The sequence below is a fragment of the Neofelis nebulosa genome, chromosome 4 (genome assembly GCF_028018385.1).
Source record: "Neofelis nebulosa isolate mNeoNeb1 chromosome 4, mNeoNeb1.pri, whole genome shotgun sequence".
Classification (NCBI taxonomy): domain Eukaryota; kingdom Metazoa; phylum Chordata; class Mammalia; order Carnivora; family Felidae; genus Neofelis; species Neofelis nebulosa.
In genome coordinates, this window is record NC_080785.1 from 133637663 (window position 1) to 133651332 (window position 13670).

General features: G+C 42.8%; 1 protein-coding gene across 11 annotated transcripts in view; it reads left to right on the forward strand.

Annotated features, from left to right (window-relative positions):
• The window catches only part of FRMD4B (FERM domain containing 4B), a 323079-nt gene that overhangs the window by 188551 nt on the left and 120858 nt on the right, over positions 1-13670 (forward strand). For all 11 annotated transcript variants that reach the window (XM_058728806.1, XM_058728805.1, XM_058728811.1 and 8 more), the window contains one exon: positions 12301-12366. In XM_058728806.1, coding sequence (XP_058584789.1) covers positions 12301-12366 — 66 coding nt within the window. The remainder of the gene's footprint in view (positions 1-12300; positions 12367-13670) is intronic.

A 13670-nucleotide genomic window follows, 5' to 3' on the forward strand; every position in this document is an offset into this window, starting at 1 on the left:
CAGAGCCTATACTCTTGACCTTCACCCTTCCAAATAATACCCTGTATTTTATTTATTTTTGAGACAGGGAGAAACAGAGCATGAGCAGGGGAGGGGCAGAGAGAGAGGGAGACACAGAATCCGAAACAGGCTCCATGCTCTGAGCTGTCAGCACAGAGCCCGACGCGGGGCTCGAACTCACGGACCATGAGATCGTGACCTGAGCCGAAGTCGGCCGCTTAACTGACTGAGCCACCCAGGCGCCCCAATACCCTGTATTTTAAAAAGTAAAAATAGCTGCTTCTTATGGAATGCTTACCATGGGTGAGGCAAAAATATTCCCGTGTCACAGCAGCTACTGAGAGAGTAGCTGAGTGGCTTGTCTGAAGTCTCCAGCCAGTTAGAGGCAGAGCCAGGCTGAGGCATTATATCCATCTGACGTCTGCGGGGCTGTTCCCAAACCACTGCCCTGCACCCAGTGGCTAAGTGAGCAGGCTCCCTCCCTGCTGTGTTATCCCCCTGACTAAAGTAAGTATGATGGAAAAGGCACTAGGAATTCCAGAACTTAATGATTTCCCAGTGAGTTTGCATAAGCTCCCATCCAGGCAGCTCTTTCCAGAAGCACCCATGCTTTTTTAAGTGACCCAGCCCCTCACCGCCCTCAGAGAGGCTATTCCAGAACAGCAAGTCCAAGCAGCAGTGCTGAGGCAGGGCCACAGGGGAAAATATTTGGTTCCCTGGATACAGCTGCATATGTTGGGTGAGATTTCCTCTCACAAGACTTGGTCCCTTCTGCTGGAGGCCGAGCGGAACTGAGATCCAAACGGCAGCAGTGCAAGCGGGGAGAAACTTGCCGACAGAGCATAATGATACATGCTCAGTTCTGCTTGTGAATGAAAAAGCTGGAAATGCCTTTCACCCATGCTGTAAGGTCACGGTGGCCGCCCACGGCAGGGAGAAGAGTTCCACTGGTTTGATAGATTCCAGAAAGATAGCACCACAGCTGGTTGTGATCTGGTGATTAACAGGCAAAGGAGTTAACTCACTTGCCAAGGAGACCTTGACAGAAAGAGGGAGAAGACTCAGAAGCAGAGCAGCAGATGGAAATAAAGGGAAATTCATTCATTCCACACGTATTTATTAAGCCCCGCGATGGGCTCGGCACTGTTTCGGGAGCTAGGAGAGCAGCAGTAAATGAAACTCCCCTTCCAGTGGCAAGAGAACAGGAAAAGCAAATAGCACTGAGCATTTGAAAGGAGTGCAGTCCTTGATCAGCAGACCCTCAGCAGTGAGCTTGCGTCCTGGGGATTTGGGGAGGTATCATACTAAGGTGTAACAGGTATCTTTTTTGTTGGCCTCTGTCTGCCAGGCTAGGTGCTCTGTTGGTAGGTATCATTAGTCCCATTTTATTTATTTTTTAATACTTTATTTCTGTTTTGAGAGAGAGAGCACAAGCAGGTGAGGGGCAGAGAGAGGAGGACAGAGGATGCAGTGGGGGCTCTGTACTGACAGGGTGACAGCAGCAAGCCTGATGTGGGCTTCGAACTCATGAACCGCGAGATCATGACCGCTGAATTTCTCCAGGGTTATTCTGGTAAGTGTTTAACAAGAGGTTCTCTGGAGAAAAGGGCCCGGATGTATATATAGCATTTGCCAATTTCTGTGGTGTATATACTCTCACCTTGGCCCACCTCACGTTACTGCTGTTATCTGACTGACTGGGAAGAGGTGAACAATAGCCTGCCGCCATTAAATAGTATTGCTGCCCTACTGACTCAGTAGACATAAATAACCTCATGAGCAAAGATAATCGTAAAACACAAATAACTGGAAAATGATGAGTTTTGAGTATTTATTACCTGTATTTTTTTTTTTAAATAAGCTCCATGCCCAACGTGAGGCTTGAACTCATGACCCAGAGATCAAAAGTCGCATGCTCCACCAACTGAGCCAGCCAGTTGCCTTTTATTACCTGTATTTTTAATGTAATTTATTTTGTTGTAAGTTTATATGCTGTAATTTTTAATATTGGGTTGTGCTTAACAACCAGCTCAAAAATGAGACTGTAGGCTCTCATGGGTTGCATGACACAAGTCCACATCACCATTGTCTCTCCTGAAAGATTCTTTTCCCCTCATTGTATTTTTCTAGTTCTGGCTCAGAAATGGCTTATGGCTCCTTTTTCATATTTCCTTTGTCTCCTTGACCTGTGGCCTTCCACAGCTTTTTGTTTGTTTCATTTTAATCACTGAAGCCTGAGTTAACCTCAAAAAAAAAAAAAAAAAAAAAAAGGGCGCACCTGGGTGGCTCAGTCAACCATCTGACTTTGCCTCGGGTCATGATCTCACAGTTCGTGGGTTTGAGTCCTGTGTTGGGCTCTGTGCTGACACCTTGCTCAGAGCCTGGAGCCTGCTTCTGATTCTGTGTCTCCTTCTCTCTCTGCCCCTCCTCCATTTGCGTGCGCTCTCTCTCTCTCTCTCTCTCAAAAATAAAGAAATGTAAAAAAAAAAAAATTTTTTTTTTTTTAAGAAGACTTAATCCTGTTGAAAATGCAAGCTGCACCAAGTGACCAAGAATTTTCGTCACTAATGTTAGAAGCCTGTAGGTTGAGAAGGGAGCGTTTTTTCCATGATGGTAAAATGAGCCCTGGACATTATGAGTAAGACATTTTCTATATTGTCCAGCACGTGCTTGACTTTTCTGTTTTTGCAATTTGGTGATGCTTTTATAAATTCCCTACCCAAATGTGACTTTTCTACCAACCCAGCTAGTGCTCTGGAACCTAATACAATCCATCTGTATTATTTATAAACTTCCTAAGGACTGATTTCAGCCTCTACTTGTACATGGACCACAAAGAACAAAGAGACTTTGAAAAGCATAAACCAGAGACATTCTAACAGGGGTTGGTGAATCGCTTCTCGGCCTTTTGGCTAAGATCAAATGTACTAACAGGGGTTGGTGAAAAATGGAAGTGAGAAAGCTCCGACAATGAAAGTGTACTCCAAAGCAAATGGAAAGTTGGTTTTGGTTTTCTAATTAATTTTTGTGCAGCTTTAGGTTTCCTGGGCAATAGATGTGATTTATGTGCTCTGTGGATGGCATACGTTCGGCCCAGATTTCCGAATGGGCTGTACAGTGAATAAACGGTACCTAGGATATCTTTCAATTGCCAAGTGCTGCAGTTTATTTTTAAAATCCCTTCACCCGAGCTGTGCTTGTCTTAACTTTTAAGTTTTTGAAAGACGCAGTACTTTCGCTCATTCCTACAGGCTGTTTTTCACGGGAGAAGAGAAAACTGACAGTTGGCAAAGCAGAAAGTTTCCAAACCACGGGGTGTCTGCTCCTTGCATAATCACCAAAGCCAAAATTTCCATTTTCTACAAGTTGATGGGAGAACTTCACTTCTGGTCGAACCTGAACTGCAGACAAAAGCTAAAATCCCCCACCCCAGCCCCTGGGCTGTGCTCTTGGCTTTTCTTGGTTACACTTGGTGACTTTTCCTGTTTACAATGTCCATGTCCTCCCGTTTTTTCTTTTCTTTTTCGACTCGATACTGTACCATGACTTCTAAAAATACAGCCTAACAACTGGTTTTAAGTAAAGAGGATGTTTCTTTCTGGAAAGGAATGGCGGGTATATCCTGCATGGTTTTCTGAAAATAAACATTTGACGGTCTCTCATCGGTGCCTAACCTGAGTTTCTCACTGGAAAAGCGCAGAGTATTTCTAAAGAGAATCCTGCTTTTCATTGCAGCTTCGCCCATGACAGTATGTCACCTGTTTCCCCCACTTGCTGTTGGGTGAGCTCTTAGTTGAGTTTGCCTCAGGCCTTTAGTAGCTAGGGAGCATGGGGAAGTTGTTCTCAACTTCTTGGGGTCTCTACTCCTTCGGTGTGAAAAGGAGGGCCAAAAATACCTGCTTCACAAGGTGGCTGTAAGAATTCAGAGCATGTCATGGATGTCAAAGCACATGACTCAGACCTAACACTCATTTCCATTTCGTGTGGGTTGAGAACAAAAGCAGCCGGTCAGGCCCAAGACACCCCCTGGTCACAATCAGATAAGAAGCAAGGTTTATAAGTGTTTCCCCAGCTTTGGGTACCAGGGCAGCTAAAAATGGCAGTTTTGAGTTAGTCTGTTGGTTATCCCTGAGAAATCAGAATGGCATTAATCTTCAGCTCTGGGTCGACCACTCTCTCCAGGGTTTAACTGGTAGATTGACTTTCAACTCAAATCTGACAGCTTGGCCTCTTAATAATCCAGGAGAACTTTTTCCTTGAGAAAAATAATTGTTTAAACAACTTAAAATAACCACTTACAGTTAACATAATAGCACGCAGCAGCTTACAAATCATTTCCACTAGTCATAGTACTCGGTGCACTAGAGTAAGAGTAAAGCTGATAATGCACTCCAGGCACTTAGCACAGACTCTAACACCTAATCTATAACCAATAAATAGAGCGTTACTGGTGATAGGATTATCACCTGTACTTTTGAGGTAGATTTGAGGTTCAACCTGTATTAATACAAGAGACAAACAAAGCTAAGTAAGATTGATTCTTATCATTCTCATTTCACAGGGGCAGAAACTGAGATTTAGAGAGATACCATGATATTGATGCCCTACTCTTAGTTAAATGGCAGAGCTGGGACACAATCCAGGCCTCCTGATTCTAAATCCTGGCATACCTCGCAGACACCAGGCTGGGGGCTCCTGATGACCTTCAGCTCCAGATATAATACGTAGTTTTGTTTCTTCCCTTTCTTTCTTCCTTTGAAAGTTGGGCTTTCTTTTCGCCAGCCTTAAGAGATCAGGCTATAATCTGATAAGCGATTGTCTTTTATGAGACTGCCCTCCCCAGAGACTGTCTGCTAAAGCTGACCAAAATTCCTTGCCAGGTTTATGCTAGAGCTGCAGAAAATGGCTGTTCCCTGACCAGCCTTCCTGGTTTGCTTTTCTTCAGCCTCTGCCTGAAAGGAGTTTGCAGTTGAATGCTAATGTTCGGAAAACAGCGTTATCCCTTCCATCTGTAGTGGGTGCCTCTTGTCAAGAACAGTGGTCCAATATAAATTCTGTCTATCAATTTCCTAATTTCTCACACTTCCAGGGTAAGATACGGGTTGTACAGATGATCAGAACTTAATTCCGTTGCTAGTTGAGCTATTTCAGAGCCCTTACAATAGTCTGAAAATATTTGTTTAATTGTTAATAATTTCTTTTCTTCTCCTTATGTCTAGAACAGTTGTTCTCAACCAGGAATGACTCCCCCACCCCCACCCCCAGGAGACATTTGGCAATGTCTGGAGATATATTTGGTGGCCACAAGCAGGGTGGAGGTGTTACTGACATCTGGTGGGTAGAGGCCAGGGATGTTGCTAGACATCCTACAATACACAAGACGGCCCTCATAGAATTATGATGTCTATTCCTACCCAGAGCAGTGCTTATACTTTGAAAGTCCTCAATAAATATTAGTCGAGCAAATGAATGAAAACCTGTTTCAGACCTACACTATGTTAATGGCATTGTTTTCTAGACTGTATCTTAAGCCCAAAGTGTTGTGGAGTCAGACCCAAATAAATGATAAATGTCATTGATAAATGTCATCCTGTGCCCAGAGCGTTCACATAAGCATGACAGAGCCAGCAGCCCAAACAGGGGGAGCAGGGGGGATGAAGTCCATCCTGATGTTCAGTGAAAATGAATAACAAACATATAGACCCTGTTTTTAGCAGCTGCCCATATTTTTTTTTTTCAGTGCAGGGCCAGGTGGTAGCAAAGGAATAGTGATTGCAAAAGCCTTGTGCCTCTTCTGGCCTTGGTGCCACATAGTGACCTGAGCCCGGAAACTCTGGTTTGGTGAGTCTAAATGCGGCTTTTCCAAAACAGTGTTTTACTTGGTGGTCAAGATGATATGTTAAATGCCTCAGCTATGTCTTTTAACATATAAGGCCTATTAGATGGGAAATACCTTACAGCAGAAGTAATATAGCAGTGAAGGCCACAGATTCTGCAGTCAGAATGCCTGTGTTTCTACCTTTCTGAGACTCCTCCCATCTCTGTGCCTTTGTGGAGTTGGAGTCAGTCATTTACCTTCTCGGAGCCTCGATTTTTCTCATCCACAAAATGAAGCTAGTGTTGGAATCTGCCTCACAGGCTTGTTATGAAATGAATTTAGGGGCACGTGGCCGGTTCAGTCAGTGGAGCATGTACTTGTTAATCTTGGATCGTGAGTTCAAGCCCCACATTGGGAGTTGAGATTACTAAAAATAATTTAATAAGATGAAATAAAATAAAATAAAAACATAATTGAAAATGAATTTAAACAGCCCATGTAAATAAAGGAAAGGGCTCGGATTAGTGCCAGGCGCGCGGTCAATGGCCATTAATTATTGTTAACATTTTTCCTAAGTCCGATCACTCAGTTACCCAGTTTTGTCTTTGGAAAACGGAATTCTCCACTTCTTTATCATTCTCGTCACCCAGCCAATTTTCCTTTCTCCCTTTGCTGCTTTTATGCCACCTGCCCCTCTCTCTCTCACTGCCTCCCTTTTGCCCTCTACTCCCAGTGAACCTACAAGACACACAGGAGTCCTGCTCCTATGCAACTAAGGGAACCTGAGATTCCACCCCAGTTCATAGTAACATGACCCAAGACAAGTTACCTAACCTCTCTGCACTTCACTTTTGTCATCTACAAAACCTAAATTGTAAAACTCTTCACCTCCTAGGAATGTAAGTAGCATGAGAGGAGAAACTTGCACGTGCACTTACATGACATAGTAAGTGGTTATAGAAGCTAGGAGAGTCGTTCGTTGAGATTGGTAAAAGAGGTTCCCAATGATTGCACATTGGGAGGGTAGGCACCATCTTGAAAGAACTCGAAGGAAAATCACAGCTGACTCGGTATGGAGACATCTGTGTCAGTCTAGGCCATTCTCTGAACGGGAGTGTCAATAGCTCATATTCAGTCAACACCCAGAGATGATATAAAGGAGCCCCTGTTCAGCTAGGATTGACATCATTTGGGCGAAATATAAAACTCCGTCCACTCAATAGATCCCAAAGTAAGAACGTCCTAGATACACCCTTCTACCTCTCTCCAGTTCTTCCAGAATATCTCATCTGATGAAGAGTTTAATAGCACACCTTGTTTTCAGGGTAGAAAGCTTGTTTGTTATGTAGAGAGTCTGTCTGGGCCAAGGCTTGGGAGGTGTTTCAGAACATCCTCACTTTACATTATGCTATGCAAATTTAAATCATTTGTGAACTTATTTCATTATTTATTAACTGGTCTATGTTCTGAGCAGTAAAGGCGTTCCTTCACTCAGGTATTTGTTGACCACATTCTTACACTGTGCCAGACACTGTTCTAGGCCCTGGGAATACAGTAGTGAACAAATCTATCAAGGTCTCTGCCATGAAATTTAACATTCTGATGGTGAAAGATAAGGACAGAGGGATGCCTGGGTGGCTAAGTGGGTTAAGCATTCGACTCTTGATTTTGGCTCAGGTCATGATCTCATAGTTCTTGAGTTTGAGCCCCACATCAGGCTCCTTGCTGACAGTGCAGAGATTCTCTGGGATTCTCTGTCTCCCTCTCTCTCTGTCCCTCCCCCACACTCTCTCTGTCTCTCTCCAAATAAATAAATAAGCTTTAAAAAAAAAAAAAAAAGAAAGATGACAGAAAAACAAAAAACTAACAAAAAGTATTAGCTATAAAGAAAATAAAGCAGTATGATATGAGAGAGTATCCAGTCTCCACTTTATTCTGAGGACAGTCCTCTTAGAAACAGTGGCTTCTGATTTAAGATCTGAAAGATGTGAAAGGACCTAATCATGCAATGACCCAGGGAAGGGCATTCCAGAGGGAACAGCAAATGCAAAATTTCAAAGGAGGAACCACCTTTATTTTGAAAACGAAAAGAAGGCCAGTGTGGATGGTATGTTAGTACAAAGGCAGATGGCTTGGAAATAAAATTAGAGAGGGTAAGGGGTTGGTTGTGTGAACATTGTTGACAAGGTAAGGAGTTTGGGCAATTTTAAGCAAGAAAGTGAAGGGATTTCATCTGTATTTAAGAGGCATAGCCATGTGGAGTTTGGATCCTTACAGGACTCAAATAAAAGCATGGAGCCTGGTTAGACAGCCGGTTTTGCACATATCCAGGCAAGGGATGATGGCGAATTAGACTTCGGATGGGTCACCCCGCAAAAAATCCTGAGGAGTCATTTTTATGGGGTAGACCCTCTCATGCTAGGCTTTCAGAAAAGGTCAAAAGAACAAGAGAGAAGAAGAAAGAAAAAAAGAAAGCAGCTTGCCGCTTCCCTCACCAAGCTTTCGTATTTCCTTGTTCCAAAGAACCACTAGTGCAAAACCCAAGCAGGGCTGAGGTTCTGGTCTTTTTCTGTAGTTGTGATTTCCTCTTACTTTATGAGCTGACCCTGGTTGTTATGAATGGTCCCACACTGCCCTATCTGGACTCGCCTTTGGATTTCTTACCAAGTCTTCCTCCTCTCTTCTCTCCTAAATCAGGTCATGGTATTGGGGGCTGGGGGTGGGGCGTTTTCACACAGACTTGAACCCCACTGTGGGCTACAGGTCAGGGCCTCAGGGCACACCCCGAAGCCATAGGTCTGGCCTGTGCCCAATTCTCACTTCCCTCTGCTCTTCCTCATTTGACCGGTGACCAGATGGACAAGGTCCTTCCACCAGCACCCAGCGCTTAGCATCAGAGGACCCGCTCCACCAACTGGGGAGCAAACACAGGGCAGCCACAGACTGAGTGGGAGTTTTAATCCAATATGTACGATTTTTAATCTTCATCTTCCTGGGGTTGAATGGAGGAGGAAGTGGCAGGAAGGGTCTCAAGTCTGTGGGTGGTAAGTGAAACTTTCCAAACAGATGATTTTTTAATGTTTTTATTCCACGTGAGGAGGGGTGCCACTGGGGAGGGGTCAAGCCTGAAAATGTTCGGATGGTGTCTGTGGAGTTCAAAAGTGATTCTGGGGGCGCCTGGGTGGCTCCATCAGTTAAGTGTCCGACTGTTGGTTTCAGCTCAGGTCATGATCTCACAGTTCATGAGTTTGAGCCCCGCATCAGGCTCTGTGCTGATAGTGTGGAAACTGCTTAGGATTTCCTCTTTCTCTCTCTCTCTCTCTCTCTCTCTCTCTCTCTCTCTCTCTCTCAAATAGATAAATAAATTTAAAAGAAAAAAGAAAAATGTTTAGGGGCACCTGGGTGGCTCAGTCAGTTAAGCATCTGGCTCTTGATTTCAGCTTAAATCATGATCTCAGGGTTCAGGGTTCATGGGATCGAGCCCCTCACTGGGCTCCTCTCTGACAGCACAAAGCCTGCTTGGGACTCTCTTTCTCCCTCTCTCTGTCTCCCCCTGCCCCCCACCCCCACTCATGCTCTCCATCTCTCTCTAAATTAAAAAATAAAAATTTTTTGATGGGAGAATAAATGAATTATAGGAAGGTTTATTAGCTATTTGTTAAATTTTAGGCAAATAAGGAGTATAATAATTGTCTTTGTCGAAGTGGTTTATTTCATTCTCAGGGGTATCAGATTGAAAGCTACCAGGACATTGCTTATGAGGCTCAGAAAGGTTAAGTATCTTCTCCAAGGTAACACAGCTAGTAAGAGATAAAATATGATTTTGAGCCCAAGTCTGGCTTAGAATGCTTATGCAACTTACATCATTTTTCAGGCCTTGGTTTCCTGGTACTTAAGTTGAGGATTTCCCCCAAAACAAAACAATACAAAACAAAATGAGGATGCCCCTTTCATAGGCTTGCATAGTAGTTGAAATACTATATGTTAATGAAGGTCAAGTGTCAGGCAGTTGGCCTGGTGCACAGCAGGCCCTCATTTGACATTGTTTTGTCTCTTCCCTGGTACCATGTGAACTTAAATAGGGGTTTGCTTATTCTCATGACAGGACTCCTAGGAACTGGCAGATAATAAATTTTGGGGAGGCAGAGACCACAAACCCCATCGAAAGAGGGAACTGCTCTGCCCTACCCTGGCCAAATGTTGCCCAGCCCAGTGTTTCCAGATCATACCGTCTACATTTTTCTTAAGTGGCATCTTCTGATTTCTAATGTCATCAACTAAAATGTATTCATAAGCATTGTTCTGACAAAAAAAAAAAAAAAAAAAAAAACCATCCACAACTTTTCAACCCCTGATTTAAGCAAGTGACAAGGGCAGGCCTCTCTATTGCTTAGAGGTGATCGAAGCAGTACTCTGGCCTCCCCGAGGAGGCATCCTCCCACAGAGGAAAGGGCTCGGTGAATACTGAACACGGATGTGCCAGTGTGGGCATAAAACTCTAGCATTTTTTCCCCTCCGGTTCATCTGCATTGCCCTTTTCCAGCTTGTCTTGTGTGGCAACTTGTCCCTTCACCTACTGAGATGTTTGTTCATTCCCCAACCCCCCAATGTCAGCCTTTCTCTTGGCTGTTGTATTTGTTGATCAGTGATTATGAGTAGATGACTTTTCTATATTAATGATATCATGTGGGGAGTCCATCCTTTGGAAACCTTTTGTTCTGATTTAGGTATAGATACCTGTGGTATCTTACAAAGATGATTTTAGTTGCAAGAAGCAGAATCTGACTCAAGTTAGTTTCAATAAGAAAGAAGTGGATTTATTAAAAGAATACAGAGGTGTTTCATGGAACTCAAGAACAAGAATTCACCCGAACCGGACGAAGTGACTACAAGTGACTAGAAAGACATTAGGAACCCAGACAGCAACTCTCTCGAGCTTTCCCCTTCAGATTGCTTGATTTCTCTTGCCCCCGTCCAGCTGCTTGTCTCCTTCATTCTCTCTGCAGATTGCTTTCCTTTTTGTCCACACACCGCAGCCCCTACAGCAACCACTTTCTCATCCTCTCCGACCCAATTCCAGATTCTCTGGACTGAGGCTCTGATTGGCCCAGCTTGAGTCAGGTGTCTGTTCCCTGGTCCAATCAGCTGAAGTCTGAAGCTGAAGGGCTAGGACCAAGTTGTACAAACATGGCCACCACTGACTGTGATTGTCACAAGATGGGCAGACATGCACACACACACAAATACATTTACTGTTTAATTCTCTAGGATAGAATTATGTGTTGACAAAAGGAAAATTGACTAGTCTGAGCAAAGTATGATGGAAAGGAAAAAAAAGATGCTTTTTTAAAATCAGGAAATAAAATTCATTTGGATTATGCGATAACAGAGTAACTTGAAATATTGTACGAGTTTGACATACTCCTTAATGGATTCATGTTGTATCAGTTGATCTTTTGAGCATTTGATTTTCTCTTTCCATAGTACATGTTTTTGGGGTTTGTTTGTGTGGGTTTTACAAAAGAAGTAAAGTGATTTGAGCGGACGTATTTATTTCTTTCTTCCCATTGTATAGGAGAGTATTAAAAAAGATGACTTTTTTTTGTTGTTGTTCAGTTAGACCTTATTTTAAATCTTGCTCTGGCTTTTTTCTCACTCAGGTAATGTCCAATACAACAATATTCAAAGCAAACCATTTACTCTGAATTTTTTGAAAATATGTATATATCTATATCTGAACATACATGTAAAAACAGTCTGTATGGATTATCCTCAAACTGACAGGGTGGTGATTTCTACAGGTAAAATGATTTGTGGAGTGTGAGTTAGTGAAGGGGGATCTTTGTATTCTATGTATTGTTTAAATATTTGACAAAGAATATTTCCCAGTATTGCAATTATAAGTGACAATAAATATAATTGGAAATTTATGCTGATGGATATTGTTCTTAACTATGTATCTTAAGTGTTCGTAATTGTTCTTAATTATGGTAGTGATATACTATAAAGGGGACAGACGTTTCAGAGATGGAGACTTTCAGTTTTAACTGTAATGTCATCTTTTCCTTTACAATTATGCATGTATTCTATTTATTAAAATACATCAATGAATATAGGAATTTTCATTTGAAAAACAAAATATTGATTCAATGATAAATGTAGTAGTTTCCTCTAGGAAAGAAACGAACTTTTCATAGTATAATCTTGTATACACTATATAGACATTATTTTTTCAATATATTGGGTTGTCTTTGCTTTTCATTCTTTTTTACATCCAAGAGTAAATTAATTAATTGATCGGTTGACTGATCCAACAGCTAATGCCGCCTCATAAGTCTGTTTGTGATCGAGGCTGTTGATTGACTCAACTGAATGCATTTTTAGGCTGAACACATCACATGTAAAACAAACTATAAATCAAGGTCAAGGGGTTGCTTGCCACCCACGGCACTGATGCCACTCTTGCTATCTTGTCCCCACAGATGACAGAGGGCAGGCACTGCCAGGTGCACCTCCTGGATGATAGGAGGCTGGAGCTGCTGGTTCAGGTAGGTGTTGCCCATGAAGAGACAGCCCATACTGACTGGTTCCCTCCGTGAGCCTCATGGCCTCTGTTCAGGCTACTCACTTATCTGTGCCAATGACTTGGGATTGTTTAAGGGGCAAAAGGACAGCTGCTAAGTCAGAAGACTTGGTCTACCTGTGAGAATAATTATATCCTGGGGATGTGGATTGGTGACCCTTGGGTTCTAATCTCAGCTCTGACCGTCAGTGGCTGTGTGACCCCCAGGAAGTAGCTTTACTTCTCTGAACCTCTTGTGGGTAAACGGAGCACTGTAATCTTTCTCTGAAAGGGTTATTGTCAGCTGCAAATCTGCATCCTGCCACTTTGCTGCCACACGGCAGTGTCCAGGTTAAATACCCCACTTGATCAGCTGTGCACCGGGATTGAGACTCCTTACTTTCCCTCAAAGAATTATGGCTAAAATCAAGCTAGATTACATATGAGAATGAAATCTTTTTGTAATATATATGGAGTATATGAGTGGTGGTATTTTAATTGTTGATCCTTCTCTCTTCATTTACTCAACACTGTGGACCAAGGACCTAAAAAGAAATTGTGGAAATTCCCTCTGATAGCCACATTGTAGCTATAGCCAGAACTCTCTCCTTTGACCGAACCTAAATTCTTCTCCATTCTGTGGCTCATTTCTCACCCACTATGCATAGGCCTCAATTAGAATAAAAATAGTCAACACTGTTTAGCCAGAGTGGACCTTTTAGTCCAGATTTCTGCCTGTTTCTTTCTTTCTTCTTTCTTTTTTTTTTTTTTTTTTTAATCATGACCATTCTTTCTTCCCCAGCAGCAAACATCCAACTCTGAAACCACCACAATTAGCCCTAAACTGTTTGGCTCTAAGTTCAGAAAGAGTCTATGTAGATGCCCTCTTGCATATCACCCTTTTCTTCCCTTGTTCCTGCAAATCAGGCATCTGCTATCACCCGGGATGTTCCCCCAATTCCAAAACATGCATTTTGCCACCAGACCCAGTGCTTCTCAAAAGTTCATAGATTAGATCCTTCTTCTAAGTGTTTAGCAAACACTGGTGACAATCGTATATACAATGGGTAAGATCACTCCATCTCAAGAGAGAGAGATGAAAAGCTTAGGCTTTGGAATCAGAACTGGGTTCAATTCCCTGCCCTTACTGACTGTAACATCAGTCCAAGTGCTTAGTTTTTCTTGACTTTAGCCCCCTCATCTATAAAAGGGCAATAAGAACCCCTATCTCATAGGCTCATCCTAAGCACAAAGTGAGATAATGGATAGAAGGAGTTTGGGACAATAAAT